This window comes from Eumetopias jubatus, unplaced genomic scaffold (assembly GCF_037043125.1).
Source record: "Eumetopias jubatus isolate StellerSeaLion01/CBP00866 unplaced genomic scaffold, mEumJub1_p1.0 scaffold_4, whole genome shotgun sequence".
NCBI classification, from domain to species: domain Eukaryota; kingdom Metazoa; phylum Chordata; class Mammalia; order Carnivora; family Otariidae; genus Eumetopias; species Eumetopias jubatus.
This window is the reverse complement of record NW_028274810.1, coordinates 189,599,785-189,623,484: the sequence shown is the minus strand read 5'-3', so window position 1 is coordinate 189,623,484 and position 23,700 is coordinate 189,599,785. Positions and strand designations below refer to the sequence as shown.

At 39.6% G+C, this 23,700-nt stretch overlaps 1 protein-coding gene across 5 annotated transcripts in view; it reads right to left on the bottom strand.

The window, feature by feature from the left end:
- The window catches only part of PRKDC (protein kinase, DNA-activated, catalytic subunit), a 241,412-nt gene that overhangs the window by 77,013 nt on the left and 140,699 nt on the right, over positions 1–23,700 (bottom strand). For all 5 annotated transcript variants that reach the window (XM_028118983.2, XM_028118984.2, XM_088022831.1 and 2 more), the window contains exons 49-60: positions 21,881–22,024; positions 18,160–18,311; positions 17,416–17,547; positions 16,114–16,225; positions 13,519–13,643; positions 13,285–13,434; positions 11,804–11,977; positions 10,943–11,041; positions 8,939–9,146; positions 7,068–7,257; positions 5,690–5,905; positions 894–1,006 (exon numbers count right to left, since the gene is read on the bottom strand). In XM_028118983.2, the coding sequence (XP_027974784.1) occupies positions 894–1,006; positions 5,690–5,905; positions 7,068–7,257; positions 8,939–9,146; positions 10,943–11,041; positions 11,804–11,977; positions 13,285–13,434; positions 13,519–13,643; positions 16,114–16,225; positions 17,416–17,547; positions 18,160–18,311; positions 21,881–22,024 (1,815 nt within the window). The remainder of the gene's footprint in view (positions 1–893; positions 1,007–5,689; positions 5,906–7,067; positions 7,258–8,938; positions 9,147–10,942; positions 11,042–11,803; positions 11,978–13,284; positions 13,435–13,518; positions 13,644–16,113; positions 16,226–17,415; positions 17,548–18,159; positions 18,312–21,880; positions 22,025–23,700) is intronic.

Here is a 23,700-nt window from a genome sequence, read left to right as displayed (position 1 = left end):
TTTGGACCCTCATCTTCAAGAGAATAGCTGTACTTACAGAGACAAGAGAAAGATGAAATGTACATTTTCTTTCCACAGAAGATATAGTGGAACCATTCAACTACTTCATACTCAGATTTGCAAGTTAATTAAGTGACTGAGGATTTAAACTGAATTAGAACTCAGGTTTTTTTTTTAATTCACAATCTTGTCTTTCTTGAAAATTTTGTCATAATTACTGATTTGTAAGTAATACTGAAGCTATGGCTAAACAAACTCTTTCATTATTTCCACATTTTGAGAAATGTTTAATTTATGCCACGCTAGGTCAACTGCTTTCAGCAGATAACCCTGGACCATCCGCCTTGCCTGCTCACGGCTTTCTCTGGGCTCACCATTCCCTCTTTATCCAGGTACCCCTAGGAGAGTGGCTGGTTGTAATGTGGTCCCACAGTGGCTCCAGACCCAAGGTGGGTCAAGGCTCTGGCTAATCCTTCCCAGCAGCTAAAGTTGTAAGATCATTCAGGAATGATTGGAGGCTGTGTCTCTATCACATGGAGAAAGCCAGGCTGTACACAGAGAAGAACAAAACCAAGCTCCAGTGAGAGTCTGAGATAAGGGGCAAGGATGAGGTCCTGGCAGTGCCTGTGAGCCACAACATACCCCACACAACTACCCACATAGGCCCCATTCCAAGATTCCCATGACCTCATTAGTGAGTCACAACTGTCCTTTACATCTCCATTAGTCAGAGGAATAATCTTTGGTTCATAATTAACTTTAACTCATATAGTGCTGCTTCTGTAATTTTGTTATGGAAGAAATATCTGACAAGAAACTTATTTCCTTAGTATATATCCTTTGATATAAAATAAATATCTCTGACCACTCAAATTCTCGAAACAGATACAAACCTTCTCTCGTTTTTGTTCAGCAATATTTTTTCTGGTATAAATCAAACTGAGCTTTTCTTTGTCCTTTATAAATCGTCTGCGTAATCTTAATATTTCTGCCCGATTGTCTATACCTGAAGAACACAAAGGTTTGTTACAGATGGCCAATTTGACGTTTGTAGTTTACTTTACCTCCTTTCTAAAATCCCCTAAAATAAAAGTAGAATTATTTGCTTACTTCCATTTTTTACTTTCATCTAGCTGTTCTGTTTTGTTTTAATGGCATAAGTCTATGAAGAACAGAGAATAGCAGAGGAGACCACTAACCAGTTTTGGAAGCTAGAGAGTAGAAAGTTGTAACTAACTCAGCCCAGCCCCAGTGCCACCATGCAGAGAACAGGGACAAAGCAAGGACAGTGGAAAGACCTGGAAGGCTCAGGACCTGGCAGCAGCAGGCATGTCTATGGGAGGGGAGGAAAGTGAGGCTGCAGCAGGAGGTGTGGTCAGAAAGCACTGCCCCTCGTGCTGCAGGTGTGGACCCTGGGAGAGGACACATGGCCCATGGGTGCACAGGGACGGCAGAGCTGCAGGCACAGCAACTACACCACGAGCGACCACAAGGGCTTCTGGAACCTGCAGCTGCCTGCTTCTGCTTGGCCTCTAGAGTGCTGGCACCCTGGCCTGCTAGCCTGCAGGCAAGAGACTGGAGATTTTGCCCTGGGTAATCCACCAGCACAAAAACACAGGCAAAGATATCAACACGTCAGGAGTTTCAGTGTCCTGGTCTAGTCTGACCTCCACATTCCCGAAGTGTACCTATTCCAAATGCCTTTTTAGTGCCCCATCTGGGAGTATAAGCAAAAAGACAAGTCACCAGACATTTTGAGGAAAGCTTCAAACATGGAAGACAGAAATGAAAAAAACAAAACAAAACAAAACAAAACAAAAAAACAATAGGGAAAGAGCAACTGTTGAAAGCAGTCCATCCAGGGGAAAAAACTTTCAAAATATTATCATTTATCAAAAAGACAAAAGTAGAAATTGCAACAGTGGATCAAGGACTGGAAAGGCATTCAGAGAACATAAAAAGCTCATGGAAACTAAAAATATGATATCATAACTTAAAAGCAAGGATTAGAAGATAGGTTAAAGTGATTTCCCAGAATACAAAGCAAAAAGAAAAAAAAAAAACCAAGAAAATTACAAGATCTGATAAGGTCTGATATCCAAGCAACAGGATTCCAAAAAGAAAACTGATATGAGGAAATCATCAACAAAATCATCCAAGAAAAAATATTCCAGAACTGGAAAATGTGTTAGCAGTCTGAAAGGACCCTCCTAGTACCCAGAAAAATGGACTAAAACAGACCTGCAGGCTCCAAAGGACCCTTTCGTGAAATTTCCTAATTGATTTAAAAGAAAGGATCCTAAGATCTTCTGCAGAGAAAGAAGTCCAATTCTTACAAAGAATCAACAAAATGAATGCCACCAGGTTTCCCAACCCAATCTTGGGGACTAGGGAACCCTGATGAATTCACACTCAAAATTCTATAGCTAAATTACCCAGCAGGTATGAGTGCCATCAAAAACAGCTGTTTCTGACCTCATTTCTCAGGAATACTTGAGGAAGTGCTTCACCAGAAAGAAGGAACAAGCCCAGGAAGAATCAGATCCAAGAGAGGTGAAAAGACCCTCAGGATGGGTGGTCTCTAGACCATAGCTGAGCAGACACCCCAAGAACAGGTAGCCTGGAACAGGGTGGCTCAGAAGCTCCAGGAGAGATTTCTTTTGAGATGAAACATTTATGTGTTGGGACACAGTAAAAGACAATGGTACAACTCAGAGGAAATCAAGTAATAATATGCAGAAATCTAAACCAAAATAATTATTAATGCCCAGGAAAAATTACTGTACAAGAAAGGAAAAATAATCATAATAGTACTATGCCTTGAACACACGTAGTATTTATGTAGTCAAAATAAGAGGAAATTACTGATGAAACTAAGATTAAGACATAATTATATCAGAGGATGAGGGCACAAGAAGAATTCATTGTTTGTGTGTGGTAAGTGAGGGTGAGGGACCAGAAGGAGCAGAACCTCAATGTTCATAATGCAAGCTAAAAGAGAATGACCAATACTGAAAGAAAAAAAAGGTAGGGTAGCAGTACTGGAGATATGGAAGTGGCTGTATCTGGAATTTGGGAAATGGGTAGGGAGGGTTGCTGTTTCTTCTAGAAAGCTTTGGCAAAGTATATGACTCTTTAAACTACAGGCATGTGTTACTATGATACAAATAACTAAAGGAAACTGTAATAAGAATATAATGGTTGAAAAGTGATATCTTAATTAGGTTACAATTTCATTTTTAAATGTCAATAATAAATAGTATCATAGTAAAGATTAATTCACCATATTTCATGAACTTCCAAATATTCCTCTTTAGGCAAGAAAATACATAAACCCCAAAGAAGACAGTATGGGAAATATTTTATATCTACAAAGGTACAAGGGGAGATTCAAATATATTAATCCAATTAAAATGGATAGCTAACAGTATTCATTTTGCTTACTCAGTTCGACGAGTTTTTTCAAATTCACATATAAAACTTTTACGGAAAATAGTTTAAAAATTAGGTTTTACCTTTTATCCTCCTTAATTTCTATATAAGTTCAATAAAGACAGGGAAAAACTGCTCAACAGTTTGAGTTGTGGACGATGCTGCCAGCCTAAGCCACTTCCCTCTGTTTCCTGAGCCTCTTCCCCATTCAGAAGAGTGGGTCATGGGCAATCACCATGCATTAACTGGACTGCAGGCTGCCCCAAATGCACACCTCAACAATTCTGTGTGAGGATATATGTGCCATGGGTTTGAGGTGAGCAAGACACTTCATGAGCCATGGGGAAGTAACAGTCATTCTGGGACTGCATTTTAACTTCAGGGCTTTCATCGTCAGAAGGACAGAGAACTATGCACTCTGGCTGGATGACAATCTGGCAGAGAAACAGCAGAGGAAGAGGATATAAAAGAAAGAAGACCAGCGGGAGGCCAAAGCAGGGAGCAGAACAGACAGAGCAGGAGGGGGCTCATTAGCCCCCTTCAAACCCAGAGTGGTGGGAGAAAGCTAGATTTACCTCACCTACATTAAATTCACAGAATTATGTATGGCCACACATCTGCGACATAAATGTGAAAAAGAGTGGTTGGAAATGAGGAAAGCATTTCATGTATGTGTTTAGTTCCTAAAGGAATTTACCCTTACTCATTTAAAATAAAGTGTATCAGGGGCACCTGGCTGGCTCAGTCAGTAGAGTGTGCAACTCTTGATCTCGGGGCTGTGAGTTTGAGCCCCATGTTGGGTATAGAGATTACTTAAAAATAAAGTCTTAAAAAATAAATAAAATAAAATAAAGCATATCCTAGGGGAGGGTGGTGGGGGGATGAGTGAAGTAGGTTAAGTGGATTAAGGGTACACTTATCATGATGAGCACTGAGTAATGTACAGAATTGTTGAATCACTATGTTATTGTACATCTGAAACTAATATAACACTGTATGTTAACTATACTGCGATTAAAATAAAAAACTTAATAAAAAAGAAAAAATAAATAAAAGTAAAAGGAATTTATCCTTGCTCCTAATTTTACTTCTTCATATCCAAATTCATATGGTTGGCATTTCCCCAAGGCTCTGTGTTGGGACCTTTTCTCTCTCTCCGTTTTCTTCCTCTGGGCTTTGACTTGCTCCCAGAGCTGCCATTCTCATAAAAAGCTGAGTTGCTTTTCAGCCAGTACTGGGTCTTCGAGCTCTGCTGGCACTTCCCTGCAGCCCCTGTGACACATCTCCCCTCGTCTTCCCCACCAGGACCCTGGGTGTGTGGTGGGGGTGGGCATGCCTGTGGCCTTGGCCTCCAGGGCCTCCTCAGGCACCCCACATGCTGCTCCATGCAGACCCGCCCAAGAGGTCATCCAAAGAACCCTGCTTGTCTGCTTGGTTCACTAGAGAAAGCCTTGGTTGCCTCCTAAAGCTGCAGGCCAACATTCCCAGCTGTCTGCTCTATGCTCCCAGTGGGCGTGTCCCACAGGGTAGACTTCTACAACGCCTGCCAGTCCTTAAACAATCTTAAGCTGATCTGGGTCCCCTCCCCCTTCCCACACCCCTAGCTCCCAAGGCTAGTCCCAAAGGCGGCCTCTTCACCAGGTCTTCCTGGCACTCTCTCATTCTCTCTGAGACTTACTAATTCTCACTTCACCTACCTGTTGACTTACCAAGCCCTGATGTTCAGAAAGTCACTAAATGAATGGATTGAGTCCAATTTACTCAATAGCTTTTCTGGAGCACCTAAAACTAGGCTTTCAATGTGGTAAGTACCCAACAACATTTACTGAATTAAATTTTATTATTTTTTTAAGTAAACTCTACCCCCAACATGGGGCTCAAACTCATGACCCCAAGATTAAGAGTTGCATGCTCTACTGACCGAGCCATCCCAGAGCCCCCGAATTAAATTTTAATTGGCTTATTCACAGGTTATAAGGAAATGTGAATGCAGTCAGAAATGTACTTTTTTTTTTTTTTTAAAGATTTTATTTATTTATTTGAGAGAGAGAATGAGAGAGAGTCAGAGGGAGAAACAGACTCCCCGCTGAGCAGGGAGCCCGATGTGGGACTCGATCCCGGGACTCCAGGATCATGACCTGAGCCAAAGGCAGTCGCCCAACCAACTGAGCCACCCAGGCGCCCCAAGAAATGTACTTTCTTTATCTAAGCTTCTGCATTAACTTATTTTAAGTATATTTCAGCAACCTTACTTTACCTTTTGCTTTGTTATCCACCTCATCTCCTGGAAGACCCAGCCTTTTTTTCCCAAAATCAGGTCCCACTGACTTCAAGGGTGCTCTCTGTAACTTTTCACTCCTCTTGTGGACAAACAGCAAGGAGGAAGATGAGGAATCCGATGATGAGGAGACTGTATAATCCACTAGTGGGTCAATACTGCTCCCAGTGAGCCAATTAAAGGAGCTTCTGCCATCTACAAACAGGCATAACCAGAGCATGTCACAGCATGCTCAGCACTGCACAACCCTGCCAAGCCCACACCACCCCAGCACTGCATCTGGAGCAGCACCAACCGCCAGACACACTGTGAGCGACAAGGGATGTATCATTCTGGTGGCACCTGGTGCCTCCACAGGCTCACCTGCCATAGTCACTGGGGACAGCTCCTCCAGGGAAACAGCCACGTCACTAGGCAGAAAGACACTAGGCAGAAGTTCTATCAGGTTACTAGTGAGTGACCCGAGGCAGCTTAGGTGTCTGAGCCTCATCGTCCTCATTTGTGAAGCAGGAAACACCCCACCTGCTCCTTCAAGCCACAGTGATCCTTATAGGAATGATACTTTGTATCTACTATAAGGTACTAAAGATTCATGACTTCTAATATAATGTCATAAAATATCCATGGTAATTATTCAAATCATTCGTACTTCTAGAACCAATGGAACATGAAAAAATTCATATAAAGGAAAAACATTTGAAATGCTTATATGAAATGATTTAGGTATTTTACTCTACAACTTGTACTTCTCTGATCAAAGGAAATAGGTGAATGATTTAAAAAAGAAAAGTTTAATAAACTATAAACACAGTAAATGATTTTGGTTTAGCTCTTCAGTACTTTGCTTTTGAGATAAGGGATTTTAAATCTGATGCACTAAATGGATTTTTCTGGACAAAACCAAAATAAAACATACATGTACTGTAACTTTTGTTTTTCCTAGTCAAAAATAATCCCTATTTTTTTTTTTTTTTTTTTACTGTGGTAAAATTTAGAGAACACCAAATTAACTATTTTAACCATTTATAGTGTACAGTACTATGGTGTCACACAGTTGGGCAATCATCGCCACAATTCATCTCCAGAGCACCTCCCATCTTCTTAAACAGAAACTCCATATCCTTTAAACACCAGCTCCTATCACCCCTCCTCAGTCCTCCCCCTTCCAACTCTTAAGAATTTGATGACTCTTGGAACCCCAGTGCTTTTCTCCTTTGACTGATGTATCTTTTCTGTGGTTCTTACCACTTTTTTCTATTATTGTTTCACTTCTCTTACAGTGTTCTTGCAGTAGAGGCCACTTCCACAGATCATATTGCCTGGTGCAGAGCAGGCAGGTGTTGAGGTGGACAGTTACCTGCAGTCTGTGTAGGTGTGAAGTCATACTGCTGTTGGGTGGCCCGTATCTGCTTAGCCATCACCCCTTGAGCTGGGAGGGATCCCTCCTGGGTCCGGGCCTGGAGAGCACTTTGGGAGGTTTGAGTCTCAATAAACATCGGAGTGAGAACAGTACTTCGGAAACGCCAGTCAGAATCAATGGTATATTCCTGCACGTAAGAGAGCTCCAAATGAAATAATGGTCCTTCTTTAGCAACACTGAAATATTTTTATTAAAATCCATTGCTACTATCAGCAAATATGTACTATAATTTCATGTATCTCTGTGGGAAGCAGCTGAAGAACCACCTTTCTGAATTTAAAAATTTTAACTAAATAATTATTTGCCAACTAGAAATAGTGATTAGTACTGGGGGAGAAAAACCGTATTTCTCTTCCTTCACATTTTGCATTAAATGGCTTAATGCCACACTCAATAATGGCACCACAATAGTAACAAGCTAAAGGGCTCAACTCCTTCCAAAGTCCTACCATGTGCTCGACACTAGGAAAGTCACTAGGACAAGTGCAAGCAAAACAATCAGGCTCTGCTGCCCAGGTTGGCAGAGATGAAGTGAGCATGTCCGTATATGTAAATCATCACAGGTTGTTAAGGCTGCCAGGAGAAAATGCAAACTCGGTATCTACCAAATTGATGGGGGGGACTGATGAGGAAGGAGAATGGCATTATGGAGAAAGGAAAATCTAAGTGGAGGCTGAAAGGGGGACAAGTGTGAGCATATGAAGAGAGTGTGAGCAGATGAGGCTGAAGCAAATGTGTTTCAGAAAGGAATGTGTTGAGTATTCCAAGTAAAATAAGAAGCCCAGTATCATGAATCATCAGGGAAACACAAAACAAAATCACAATGGGACATCACCTCACATCTGTCAGGTGGCTATGATCAAAAAGACAAGAAATGACAAGTGTTGGTGAGGATGCGGAGAAGAGGAAAGAAGCCCTTATGCACTGTTGGTGGGAATATAAATTGGTGCAAACACTAAGGAAAACAGTATAGAGGTCCTCAAAAAATTAAAAATAGAAATGATCCAGCTATTCTACTTCTGGGTATTTATCCAAAGAAAACAAAACACTAACTCAAAAAGATATAAGTACCTCCATGTTCACTGCAGCATTATTCATAATAACCAAGACACTGAAGCATCCTTAGTGTCCATCGATGGATGAATGGATAAAAATGATGTGATGTGTATGTCTGTGTGTACACATATACACACATATACAATGAACTATTACTGAATCATAAAAAAGAAGGAAATTTGCCATCTGTGACAACATGGATGGACCTTGAGGGCACTATGCTAAGTGAAATATTTCAAACAGAGAAAGGCGAATACCACATGCTCTCACTTACATGTGGAATCTAAACACAACATCAAAACAAAAAAAAAGTGAACTGATAGATATAGAGAACAGACTGGTGATTGCCAGAGGCAGGGGATGGGGGAAGGGAACATGGGTGAAGGGGGTCAAAAGGTACAAACTTCCAGTTAAAAAATAAGTAAGTCATGGAGATAGAATGTGTAGCACGGTGACTATAGTTAATAATACTGTATTATATATTTGAAAGTTGCTAAGAGGATGTTAAAAGTTCTCATCACAAGGATAAAATATTTTTAACTATGTGGTGATGGATGTTAACTAGGATTACTGTGGTGATCATCTCACAATACAAACAAATATCAAATCATGTTGTGCACCTGAAACTAGTATATCATTCGTCATTTATATTTCAGTAAAAGACAGCTAGTTTAACTCTATTAGAAAATGTTTATTGACTAAAAGACAGGAAAAGCTTGTAAAATTTATTATTACAGAGATAAGTACTTTACCTGAAATTCACATTCTGACAGAGGATGCTCAAACACAGGGTTTGGATAATCTGGGCTCATGCTGGTCATTTCAAGCAGAAAATCTGTTGCTAAACTTAAAAAGTGCATTTCTATCTTGGGAGAATATAAGGAATTTAGTGCCAACAATCGGTCCAAGATATTGGAAGGTAATCTAGTCTCATGGCTCCAGAAATTTCGAATAATTAATCTGAAAAGCAGAGAGGAAAGAAGCATATTTCTCAGATACTGGCAAATAAGAAAGAATGTCCTACACACGGACATGTGGAGAAGGCAGTTTGTCATCTCTATAAAGCTTAACACAGAGGAAAACCACACCCAAAATTGTATAAAGAGTTTAATCTGAGTTATGAACAATAATATGCACTGAAGGAGGGGAATATTCTAAAACATTACCATATTTAACAAGAGGTGAAAAACTGGATGATTTTATTCTCATCTCTACTGTCTGGGAAGTTTTCAATGAGGAGTATATATTAACTATTTGGAAACCGAGAAAACACCTTAAGAAATTACATGTATTCCTTCACTGCCTTGCTAAAACAATACACTCCAAAAATTAGTGCCATAAAATATTCAAAACTTGAACTAGTTAAAAACCAGGTTAGGGGGCACCTGGGTGGCTCAGTCGTTAAGTGTCTGCCTTCGGCTCAGGTCATGATCCCCAGGGTCCTGGGATTGAGCCCTGCATCGGGCTCTCTGCTCAGCGGAAAGCCTGCTTCTCCCTCCCCAACTCCCCCTGCTTGTGTTCCCTCTCTCGCTGTGTCTCTCTCTGTCAAATAAATAAATAAAATCTTAAAAAACAAAAAAACAAAAAAACCAGGCTAGGCTCGGGGCGCCTGGGTGGCTCAGGTGATGAAGAGTCTGACTCTTGATTTCAGGTCATGATCTCAGGCTTGTGAGATCAAAGCCCCCATTGGGCTCCACACAGTGTGATTCTCTCTCTCCCCCTCTGTCCTTCCCCCTGCTAAAAAAATACAGGTTAGGTTTTACAGTTTATGAATGTTTATGAAATGCAAATGCAATTCTGAAAAGCAAAATGAGTTTAAAATTGTGGCAGAATGGAAAATTGAAATATAGAACCATACAAAAAGTTTTTGCCCCTTCTTATATAATTAGTACTTGATAAAACACTCCTAAAACTAACAGGGTAGGCATTTTAGAGGAAAACTGAGGATTCACAGTGCCTGGATAGATAAAACCTGACTTGTATATGCCTCCCTGGATGAGACTAATTGAAAATCAAAGGAGGAGTGCCCGGACGCTGGGCCTCCTCTGAAGTTTCTTGGCTGAACGTAGCCGGATTCTTACTGAGCTCAAGGGTCTCATCCAGGGAATGGGTTTAAAATACAGGCACCTGTAGTGGTCACATACTTCACGAACTCCTTGCCTTGCACATGGTGTATTAGTTAAACTCACAATAAAAGCGGAGACTGAACTTGGCTCAAGGCCTTTTGCCACTAGAGTGTCTGGCCCCCAGGCCTCCCCTTTCTCCTACTAAGGTGTTGGGAGAAATCCTTTCATTCACCATCTCAAGGTTTGCTGGCCAAACCCTAAAGAAAATAATCATCATTTATACTTCCCCATATAATCAATATTATAGTTTTCTCTTATTTCTAAAGTTCCAAACATTTCACTCAATATTAATATGTATAGTGTGATCTCAACTATTTGAGTTAAATGAGAAACAATAATCGTCATTACAGATTTTTTCATTTTGAGACACTGATTCACTGCATGAGCAGAGAAAGCTTTATTCATACCACTTTTGTAAGACTTTTATATTAAAATAACTTGTCAGGATTTTTAAGTCTTAATGTGGTTTAAAATACCTTTTTATTAAACACTATGAATACAGAAAGCAAAGAAAATGCTAATACTATAAATATAATTCTAAAACTGCTGAAAAATACCCAGTGCAAATCTAGGAAGAAATATCCCTAATTTTATTTGTCCTGGCCCAATTGTTCCAGGAGAAGCACATACTGAAGCCCAGTGTTCTCATCGATCAACCCTTGAATCAACACATCTTTTGCCAACTTAAATATTTCCCGAGACTCATCATCTGCTTGACTTTCTGGATCTCTGAGAAAAAATAACAAAATGACAAAACATTAATATTGTTTATCGCTTTTGTGCAATCCGAACAACACCATCCAGAATTAAAAAATAATCTTTTCCCGTGGTACTTTAACTTCCCAAACCACAGCAGAACCCACCCTCATGAGTATGTACCCTGACATCCTTCTTTGGTGCCCCTGCAAGCCTATCCAAGTGCTGTCACAGCTCCACCTGCCATGTGATAGGGCTCAGGTGCGTGGGGCAGTGGTAATGGGGAGAGGGCCGCAGACGGCTCCCTGGGAATGCTAAGAGGTCCTAGGACAGGCTCACACCCTATGGGAGGTGGTGTGATGGAAGTCCTGGGATGAAGACATCCCACAGAGTTCATTTCCTTAATTTTGTAAATTTTAAAGGGATAACTATAAAAACAAATTACACTATTAACTAACTCAACCAGTAACTGCACATTCTGAATTCCCACAGGTACATAAAAGGAGTTAAAATAATGATACATGTCAATATACTAAAATAAACTTGTTTAATTATTAATCATATGTTTAAAAATAGTAATGTAAAATGTTAATGTAGTGGGGTGCCTGAGTAGCTCAGTCGGTAAAGTGTCCAACTCTTGATTTTGGCTCAGGTCATGATCTCAGGATCGTGAGACTGAGCCCCATGTTGGGCTCTGTGCTGGGTGTGGCGTCTGCTCAAGATTCTCACTCTCCCTCTCCCTCTGCCCCTCTACCACCTCCCCCACCTTAAAAAAAAAGTTAATGTAGACCTTACCGGTAATTGTCATGAACCCACATTAGAATATTATACATTTGTTCCCTACACACTGGAGAAGGATGAGAAATGAATTCTACAACAGGATTCAGAAGTTCTCGGAGTTCTGTTGGTTTCAATTTTGCCATCATCATATAAATTATGTCCAAACACACTTTCTGTCTTTCATCATCTCTGTAACGAGAGATTTTTTAAAACACACAAATTTAACAACTTTTATTATACTTTCAGATATGACAGGTAACATTTTCTTCTTTGTGCTGTTCTGTATTTCAAAATTTGTTACAACAGAAACATAAAACTTACATCTTAAAAAATTATCATGAGCTAGAATATTAAAAATGACTAAATTAATTCATTGTGATATCCTGGATTGGATCCTGGAATAGAAAAAGGAACATTAGTGGGAAAACTGGTAAAAGCCAAATAAAATCTAGTTTAGTTAACATTAATTTACTGATGTTAATTTCTTAGTTTTGACAAATGTACCACGATTATGTGACATGGAAAAACTGGATGAAGGGTATGTGGGAACTTTGTGTATTATCTTTCAAATTTTCTATAAATATAGTTATTCTAAAATAAAAGTTCATATTTTAAAAAACCTGAAATGTCAAACAAAATAAACTAAATATAAAGGATTTCACATTTTGAAAAAACGATTTCAAGTGCTAGTCAGGCCACCTGGCAGGTCAGAAGAAAGTTAGGGTAGTCTGGGCCCCAAATAAGGTGTACATCTGTTTTATGTTATCTTTTTTTCCTTGAAGCACCCAACTTAATGCTTTACACACAGTAGATACTGAGTAAATTTCTAATGAAGGATATTACAACATAACAACATAGATTCTTTGTTATTGGCATTTATCAATAATTTGTCCCTATGTAAAAAACACGTATACACTGGGGCGCCTGGGTGGCTCAGTTGTTAAGCATCTGCCTTTGGCTCGGGTCATGACCCTCCCTGCTCAGTGGGAAGCCTGCTCCTCCCTCTCTCACTCCCCCTGCTTGTGTTCCTTCTCTCGCGGTGTCTCTGTCAAATAAATAAATAAAATCTTTAAAAAAATATATGTGTACAGACAAGACTGGAAAAGAACAGAGAAATAAATAAATACAGAGAAATAAAAATACTGTAAGTGATCAAAGCATCTTTTAATATTTCTTTTGATAGTATAATGTGAAAATTAATGAACAATTTTAATAATGGAAGCCTCCTAATTGGCAAAATGGGTACAGAACTCAAAACCATGTATTTTAAATCTGAGAAGAGCCTTAGACAATGCTTGAGATATGGCTTCCCCAAAGTGCCAGGTTAGCAGAGGCAGGAGGGTCAGGCCCCACCACCTTTAATTCTGATTAAAATTTAACAAATACATATTTTATGAAAACCTACGAGTTCTTTCTGAGTTGAAGGAGACCGCTGAACAAATCAAAATTTTATGAGCCAGCTGCCTCTGAGAATATGGGGCTAGCTTCACACTTACCTGTGTCTCATGACTTGAATGAAATCCTTGCTCTTTAACTGTAAGTAGAGATCTGTTATTTCCTCTGCACGACACAGCACCACCTCCAGACAGAGGGTCTTCATCACGCCATGAAATTTTGGCAGCAGGAAGAACACGGTGTTCATAAACCTAAACAGTGGACACGGCCAATGAGTGAGAGGGCAGCTCAGACCCTCTCCCGCAACAGGACATCCGCCACAACTGACATCTTACCTATCAGCAAGAGGAGGAAAGTTCTTCACGGCTTTGTTCAAGCACACAATAAATTTGTCCTCCCTCGTATTCTGATGTTGCTTCAACTGCTTTATGATCAGTTCATACACCAACTCCTCCAATACCTGAAAAATTAAGTTTTTTTCAAATTCACAAAGGTGGAAACTTATGTTGGTTACTGAAAATAGGTTTGTCTTGAATAGTTAAGTGAACCCAAGGAAGGTGTTGAATACTATCACCTACAAGGTAAAGGTGTTCACAGGGTATAGTGCCAGGAGCATGCACAGGTTGGCATAAACACTGGGCACAAGAGGCCCTGGGGCTGTGCGTTTGGGTGAGCCAGGCCACGGCCATGACTGCTTTGTGCTTCTACCACTGGTGGCGTCTAGCGCCTGTCAGATGGCAGGTTGATAAAGATTACTGCTAACGAGTATTTGAGAAGCTGAACTAAAATCAGCGACTAGATGCTGTGTAAACACATTTTATGACACCAGTGTTCACATCTCTGGTCAAATATTCACATAAACCAGAATGTTCATGCAACTTTATCTAAAAAACCAACCCCTCACTGTCTATCTCCCTATATCCTGTTTTTTCTTCATCACATACTACTATCTACCATGATAGATTCGTTTGTGTATTGTCTATCTCCCCTCACCAAATGCTAGCTTCCTGAGGCAGGGAGGGGCTTGGCCTGCCCTGTTCCTGGCTGCACCCCCAGAGCCAGCCAGTAAGTACCCAACATACATAACCGAAATTATAAAAGAATACAATATGGGTGAACAACAGAAGACAAGAGCATGCACATACGTACTGATGACTGAAGACTACATCTCAGGGGCCAAAAGCAATTCAGTGGTTAGAATATGAGTGACTCTCACTGACTTCATTATATTTCACTCTGTTTTTCTAATTTCTATACTAAATCAATACCATTTTATATTCAGAAAAGAACTATGTAAAACAAAAGTGTTTATCATTCTTACCTACTTGAAATTTAAGTGAAGAGAGATTAAACCTGGGATCTGCTATAATTTGCTCCATCTGTACTGAAAACTTAGCGTATTATATAAACTGAAACCCAACATCTAGGGGCATTAGAATCATGTAATAATAACAAGGTTATTCTGAATTTATAAATTTTATTTTACAGAAATAGCTGGTAATCCCTAAAATAAATTATAAGTGAAGACTGATCTCCCTACATGGGTCTATTTCCCTTAATTTTCTTTTAAGCACAAATAAATGCCTGACTAGCAAAATGGGCAGGGGTCCAATTCACTGTGTTGGGATACTCTGGTTGCCCTCAGGACCTCCCGACTTCCCTAAACCTCTCCTCATCCAGGCAGAGAGTGAAAGTAGCTCACTCTCCACTCTCCATCTTTTCCTTCAGGAGAGGATGGGGACTGGAGGTATGAAGTTGAGAATCATGAACATATAGGCAGTTTTCAAAAACACAGGCTGGATGGTTGACAGGGGAGCAGGGAAGGAGAAGAGGACCAAAATCAGAGCTAGGGAGGTGGCCAGGAAACACGGCGCTAAGGAAGGGAGAGGAAACTGCCAGGGAAGTAGAAAGGGAGCCGAGAGAGTGTCCTAGAAGCAGTGACAAAGGTAATCAGGAGGAATGATCAACTGTGTCATCCTGGACAGACTGCAGTGAGACCTGGCAAGAGTGGCTTATCACAATGAGTGACAGTAGTTTTGGAGGCTCCAAAACATGCAGCACCTCACTTACTAACCAGGGGAGGACAGTAAGCATCATGGGATGTAGCAGTAAGCATCATTCCATTATGCTTTTCTCAAGTAAGTTAGAACATGTAATTACCATACAATGGCCCATGAAATTTACATACATTTGTAATAATTACATTCTATTGAGAACTGCAGTACTCTGAATGTATATTGCACTAAAAGATTCAATTAGGTTATTCTCACAATCTTGTAAAGTGGGCAGGGCACACACACTGAGAAAGCTCCCTGAGGTGCCCTGTCCTGTCTGACAGCTATATTATATCCCAAAATGGAAGTGGGGGATTTTACTAGTTAACTTAGCCCTAACTAACCACAGCAATTATCTAACAGAATAATTTTCTCCAAAAGGAAATACTGACACTACCTTCAGAGGAATGAAAGCTGGTTAAGTACTCATATCCTGACTTTCACAATAAAAAGTTACCAATCTTTAAATGTTTACCAAGTTTCCAAGTGTTTAAAAAAATCCTATGTCCTCTTTAAAAAATACTGAGCACTGAGGATGCCTGGCTGGCTCAGTCGGTTAAGTGTCTGCCTTTGACCCACATCATGATTCCAGGGTCCTGGGATCGAGTCCCACACATCAGGCTCCTTGCTCAGTGGGGAGCCTGCTTCTCCCTCTGCCTGCCGTTCCCCTTGATTGTGTGTGCTCTCTCGATCTCTGACAAATAATAAAATCTAAAAAAACCCCTGAGCACTGTATACAGTAGGGAAGAGTGGAGTATTAATAAATGCAGAATGCCCACTTTCGTTTATTATCTTATTGAGGATATAAATAACAAGGGTTATGATAAATCAAAACTGAAAAAGAAGTATTTATTTAAAATTGTATAATACACTCACATTTTCTTTCTTGGTAATATATCGAAGAGTAAGTCCTAGAACTTCTGCTGCTGCTGCATATACCTCTTTATATTTTACAAAGGACATATTACTGACCAAAGCTTGAAAGTATCTGTAACAAATACAGAAAATAAACATGCACAATACTACATTCTGTTGACATAAAAATATAACAACTTTGCTCCTCGTACATAAATAGCACAAATTGAGAAAATATGAAACATAAAACATGATTGAAATTATTTGTGTGAAAACATATATGAAGATGTACTTAAGGCTCTGACATCATGACCTGGAAGGCACATTAAAGTCCACAGTTCAATCACAGAGGACCTGCTGTAGTCAAAGCAAAACACAATGCTGGATGCTATAAAAACTGTAGTAAAAAGAAAGCTACTATCCAATATCATGATTTACTGACAACCCTTGAAAGCCATCTGCTATGACAAGAGGAGGACAATAAAATGAGGAGAGTGAGCACCAGTGCAGTGCCCCCAGACTCGAGGCCACATCACGTTAGCCTCCAGTTTGGCTGTCATTGGGGGAATCAAAGCTCAAAAACGGTAATTTGTCTAAAAGTAAACTATTTCCCACTAACTCTGTGTGGAGCCACATGTCTGTCTATGATACCAGGTGATTGGTGCAACTGGTGCCGGGAGGCTAACACAGGAGGACCAACCAGAGTGGGACACTTCCAAAGTAACGGGAAAAGCTCAGAAGGGACATGCTGAAATCTCCAGTAACCATGACGTGAATGCTGACTTTTCAAAAATCCTGAAATAGTAGGGCAATGAAGTTCCATTCCATGATGGTACAGGATTATCTTACTAGCAACCCCCTGCCCCCGACATTGGGCGGCATCCACCCCCACCCACAAAGGGTCCTGATAGACGGAGCAGAGGCTGCAGCTACAGTAGAAGTACAGCGACAAGGCAGCACAATGTCCAGGCATCCATTTCAGGTCATGATCCGGTCATGAATGGTCCACAGAGTTCATGTCGCTTTCAGAGCAAATGCTGAAAATATGACTTTAGGAAATACCTAACACTTCCTATTTGCTAAATCACACTAGAAAAAAATTACACTAATTTTGAAAAACTGAACTTTCCTCATTCACTCCATTAACATATTTCTTCTCCCAAATGACCTCTAAGCCCAACCACTTAATTTTGGTAGAAATATTTTTAACATGGGTCTAGGTCCTTACATTTATCAAAATTAGACCACACTCCAGTCCATCAATCCAATTCATCTATACTTTAACCTAAAAAAGAAGCAAAGCCAAAACTCCTCAATACTCACTTTATGCTCTCTATGCCACATTCTGGGTCATAGGGAGGCAAATTATTGGCCATTATAATGCCTAATAATTGAATTCCTACTGAATTGTCTTTAGAATTAGGATCCTGACTGGAAAACTTCTCAAATATTAACCTGAAACATAAGCATAAAGAACAATATAGGTTATCATATAGTAAAATAAGCAGCAAGAAGATATAAAATTTTCTATGGCTAATTTTCAGGGTAAGAAATCCTTTGTCTTTCCCTACGTCTAACGCCCTTCTTGCTAATACCCTCCTTTACGCATTCAAGTTATTCTAGCTGTGCAACACAGACAGGTCTATATTTCTTACGATCTAATTTTGCCCCAAGTCCCCCTTAGGTGATACTGAAATCTTAGGCAAGTTTTAGCTTGCCTCAGGCTGTGCTAAAAGGAATCAAAGAGAAGTCTTATAGTCTACCCTTGGGCTGGGACAGTGAAAGGCAGAGGGCACCCCACATCCCCATTGTGTGAGCAAAGCCAGAGGTGAGCTGGGAGATGGAGCAGGGGCCACCTGGAGGCAGTAACGTGTCCACCGTTGCTTCTAGTATCAAACTTTGTGGGTTATAATTTTACTAGTAGCAGTATTATACCCTTACAAATGATTTGATTTCAAATTATCTTCCTTTTTCTATCAAGTAATTAAATTTCACTGTAATCACCATTTAAACATGCTACATTTTAAAAATGTATAAAGGATACTGCAAAATCTAGTAAATTTATACCTGTAAGGGATAGATAAACAATCCTTCCAGCATTCAACAAGGGTTTTTATAATTTCAAGGTTATGTCTAAACACAGCTCTTTTTTGATGAAAAACATGTTCCATTAGGAAATGAAGCAATCGGTTTGCCAATACTTCGTCTTTAGGGACACCCTAAAAAGGTACAGAAACTCTATATTAATATGCAGTATTCCATTCTGGAAAAGCACTTTTTAAAAAATATTTTTTGTTATATTTTTGTATTATGTTCAAATTAGCCAACATATAATACATCATTGGTTTTTGATGTAGTGTTCAACGATTCGTTAGTTGCTTATAACACCCAGTGCTCATCACCACACATACCCTCCTTAATACCCGTCACTGTTACCCATCCCTCCAGCCCCCTACCTTCTGTAACCTTCCGTTTGTTTCCCAGAGTCCTTCATGGTTTGTCTCCCTCTCTGATTTCTTCCCATTCAGTTTTCCCTCCCTTCCCCTGTGGTCCTCCGCACTATACCTTATGTTCCACATATAAGTGAAACCATATGATAACTGACTTTCTTTGATTGACTTATTTCACTTAGCAAAAGCATTTTTTTAAATTTAAATTTTAGGTAGTGAACATACAGTGCAATATTGGTTTCTGGAGTAGAATTCAGTGATTAATCAATCACTTACAAATAACATCATAAAAGTGCCCTCCTTAATACTCATCACCCATGTAGCCCATCCCCCACCCACCTCTCTCCATCAACCTTCAGTTTCTTCTCTATAGTTAAAGTCTCTTATGGCTTGTTTCTCTCTCTCCTTTTTTCTTTCCCCCCTTTGCATATGTTTATCTGTTTTTGGTTTCTTAAACTTCACATATGAGTTACATGGTATTTGTCTATCTCTGACTGACTTATTTCATTTAGCATAATACACTCTAGCTCCATCCATGCTGTTGCAAATGGCAAGTTTTCATTCTTTTTGATGGCTGAGTAATATTCCATTGTATATATGTATCTCCATTCATCAGCCGATGGACATTTGGGCTCTCTCCATAGTTTGGCTACTATTGATAATGCTGCTATAAACACTGGAGTGCACGTATCCCTTCAAATCTGTATTTTTATATCCTTTGGGTAAATACCTAGTAGTGCAACTGCTGGATTGTAGGGTAGTTCTATTTTCAGCTCTTTGAGGAACCTTCATATTGTTCTCCAGAGTGGCTGCACTAGTTTGCATTCCCACCAACACTAAGAAGTTCTTCTTTCTCTGCATCCTTGCCAACATCTGTTTCCTGAGTTGTTAATTTTAGCCCTTCTGACTGGTGTGAGGTGCTATCTCGTTGTGGTTTTGATTTGTATATCCCTAATGATGAGTGATGTTGAGCATCTTTTCATGTGTCTGTTGGCCATCTGCATGTCTTCTTTGGAAAAGTGTCTACTCATGTCTTCTGCCCATTTCTTGACTGGATTATTTGTTTTTTGGGTGTTGAGTTTTATAAGTTCTTTGTAGATTTTGGATATTAGTCCTTTATCAGATACGTTGTTTGCAAATATCTTCTCCCATTCCACAGGCTGTCTTTTAGTTTTGTTGATTGTTTCCTTCACTGTGCAGAGCTTTTTATCTTGATGAGGTCCCACCCTTGCCTGTGGTGATGTATCTAGTAAGAGGCTGCTACAGCGGAGGTCAAAGAGGTTCCTGCCTGTGTTCTCCTCTAGGATTTTGATGGTTTCTGGTCTCACATTAAGGTCTTCCATCCATTTTGATGGAAGTGTATTTATTTCTGTGTATAGTGTAAGAAAGTGGTCCAGTTTCATTCTTCTGCATGTGGCTGTCCAATTTTCCCAAAACCATTTGCTGAAGAGACTTTTCTCCATGGATATTCTTTCCTGCCTTGTCGAAGATTGGTTGACCATAGATTTGAAGGTCCATTTTTGGGTTCTTTATTCTATTCCATTGATCTATGTGTCTGTTTTTGTGCTAATACCATACTGTCTTGATGATTACAGCTTTGTAAAAGAGCTTAAAGTCCAGGATTGTGATGCCTCCAGTTTTGTTTTTCTTTTTCAGAAGTGCTTTGGCTATTTGGGGTCTTTTGTGGTTCCATACGAATTTTAGGATTGTTGGCATTGTTTAATGCAGTAGCGATTGCATTAAATGTGGAGACTGCTTTGGGTAGTATAGACATTCTAACATTATTTGTTCTTCCAATCCATGAGCATGGAATGCTTAGAAAAGCATTTTTTTAATCCAAAAGTCCATTTATAAAAGAAATCCGCCAGTCTACTGAGGCTTCCGGATTCTGATGAAAAGCCTATGAGTGATTTTTCAGTTCCAACCACAGGCAGTGAAAAAGGCTTTACTTGGCAGGCCTCATGGGCAAGATGCCCTCATGCACCAGGCTGGAACACAGCCAGTGCTCTGCAGTCTCCAAGGGTAGCTGCAGTTAGACCCCTAGACATCCATGACCTGTACCCCCCAGAATGGTCATGCTGTGTCACATGTTTGCATTCCTAGCCCAGGCACCTTCATTCCTTGGTCTCTTTATCTTCTTTAGGGGTCTCTGCTGAGACCTCCTTACAGGGAGGAAGGGCAACTCTGAAAACACTTTTCCCTTTGCTGATTCAGTCCCCAGGGCTTTTCCATTCCCGTCCCTTCCCCCTCACCCTCCTCTCAACTCCAGGGTCCCATAAAACTGCTGAGCCTTTAATTCAGGGCTCCCTCAACATTAAGATGACACCCAGATCTGTGCTAATCCACCTGAACCTCGATCAGACCAGACCATGTTGTAATGTTCCATGGGGGAAACAGACAAGGGGAGTCAACGCTTCCTCTGGCTTTAGCCTCTTGCTTGTACTACCCACAATAAATGATTAAAGGCTTCACTTGATTCTCACTTTGACTCACTGTTGCTTTATGCAGCTATTCTGACACCTAGCAGTTCAGTCTCTCAAGCTCAGCCAAGCACCTGACATTGAACTCAATCTTTCCCAATGGTTCCTAAGTTAAACTACACACTCACAATTTTTTCATGTTATTAGCAGAATACAAATTATTATATCACATTAAAGCTAAGAAATCTAAATTCGGTTTACTGTGAAATAAGACAGACACATCCAGATATAGACACATGTAAAAACTCTATGACTCTATATTATGTTTATTAAGGAATGTTTCTAGGATACTATTATATGAAACCTTTTGTGCTACAGTTTTTAAGTGATGGGCAAAGCTCCAGCACACACGAATCTGTACTGGGGGAAGCCACAAGACTGCCTCCGTATGACACAGTATCATTCACCTGGTACTCACTTTTCTTTGGCAATCTCAACCATTAATGGGCTAGAGACATTAGGGAAGTAGGTAAGCTGGCAAAACAAATGCCAAAAAATCTACGGACATTAGTTTTAGCAGAATTTTTCAGGACCTCATATTCAGGGCCTACTGACATTTATTTCACACTTATTTTAATAAATCAGTTATCTAGTTTCCAAGCTCTGAGAAAAGCAACAAACAAAAAACACCTGATAGCTTAAACATAAAAACAAAGTCAGAGGAATTATCAAAAGCAGACACAAAAGAAAAGAGAACTAAAGCAATATGAGGCCATTTAGTATAGCAGCACCACAGCAATATGACAATTAATGCTAAAAATGATGACTCTTGTCATTAAGAGAAGTTTGTCATAAATTCCGTTTATATCAGCAAGAGACTGATATATAGTACTGCATAAAAGATGTATCCATTCTTACCACAGGAGTAGCTAATCCTGTCCATGAAAGAACAGTAACCACTATCTCAACCACCATATAGTGAATTCCTTCTCCTCCATTATTTTCAGAAACTACCAGCTGCAGCAAGGGACTTAGCCAGTACTTCGCATAAGGGCGAAAGACCTACAAGAGAATTTAAAAGTCAAATATCAAAAAATTGTTTTGAATAACCAAAATATTATTTCAAGAATCTGTCCTCCAGGGGCACCTGGGTGGCTCAGTCAGTTAAGCGTCCCACTCTTGGTTTCAGCTCAGGTCATGATCTCGGGGTCCTGGGATCGAGCCCCATGTTGGGCTCTATGCTCACAATGGAGTCTGCTTGGTATTCTCTCTCCGCCTCTCCCTCTGCCTGCCCCCCCGCTTATGCTCTCCGTCTCTGTATCTCTCTCTAAAATAAATAAAAATCTTAAAAAAAAAAGTCTTTCATCAGCTAAATTTAATATTATGACTTGACCTAAATCTGAAACAGATGTAAATTCCTGCAATTACTCTGCTTAATCAGATCAGATTCTCTGTTGAATTCTCTCCTCATGGGTCCCTGAAACCCCAATTCAAAGGAAATGGATTACTGGTCTTTTCTTCATTGATAATGTGATATAACTATGCTCTTAAAAATCAAAATGAAAGTATTCTATATCAATCTTGTCCCATATGAATAATATGTGGCTCTAGAGAATTCTGTTATTTTATGCAAATGCATAGGGTATATGAAAAATGAGAACACAAAAATTAGGCAGGTGCATGTGGCTAATTTTTTTTCATTTATTCTTATAGAAGTCACTATGTTATAGACTTCATTTGCCCAAGATCTATGAAATCTAAATAAAATGCATCCATACACTAAATTCCATTTATTTTATTTTAGAAATTTCATGAAAAAGCTATTTTGATGTAAAAGAACAGACTAAAGTATAATTCAAGCTACCTATCTTCTTAACCTTTGCTGCTTCGTTTTTTATTAAATATGCTTCCTCAGGGATTCTCTTACAGCTTAAATCTGTGTGCTCTCAAATCTTTTTTGTTTATGCACCCCATAAGTAAAAAAAAAGTCTGAACACTCTCCATATATGTCTACTGGTTGATTTATAATTTACAAATACAAACTTTATTATTAAATTACAGACAGTCCCTGACTTACAATGGTTCACCTTAAGATTTTTGGACTTTTATGATGCTGTAAAAGCAGTATGCTTTCAGTAGAAACTGTATTTTGAATTTGTATCTTTTCCTGAGCTTGCGATGGGCGGGATGATACTCCCGAAATGCTGCACAGGGGCAAGCAGCACCCGCAGCTCCCAGTCAGCTACGCAATCACAAGGGTGAACAAATGATACACTTAAAACCATACTGCACTCATATATCTGTTCTGGTTTTCACTTTCAGTACAGCATTCATTAAATTACATGACATATTCAGCACTTTATTATAAAATAGGCTTTGTGTATGATTTTGCCCAACTAGAGGCTGACATAAGGGCTCTAAGCACGTTTAAGGTAGGTGAAGTTAAACTATGATGTTTGGCAAATTAAGTGTACTACATGCGTTTTCAGCTTATGATAGTTTCAACTTATGATGGGTTTACTGGGATGTAACTTCATCCTAAGTCAAGGAAGATCTGTATAACCAATAAATTAAAGTTGAAATTTTAACCAAAACCAAAGACTCCATTAAAAAAGAGCACTAGAGGCCAAATACCTGATGAACATGGATGTAAAAATTCTCAGTAAAATACGAGAAAAATGAATTCAACAGCACATTAAAAGAATCATTCACCACGATCAAGTGGGATTTATTTCTGG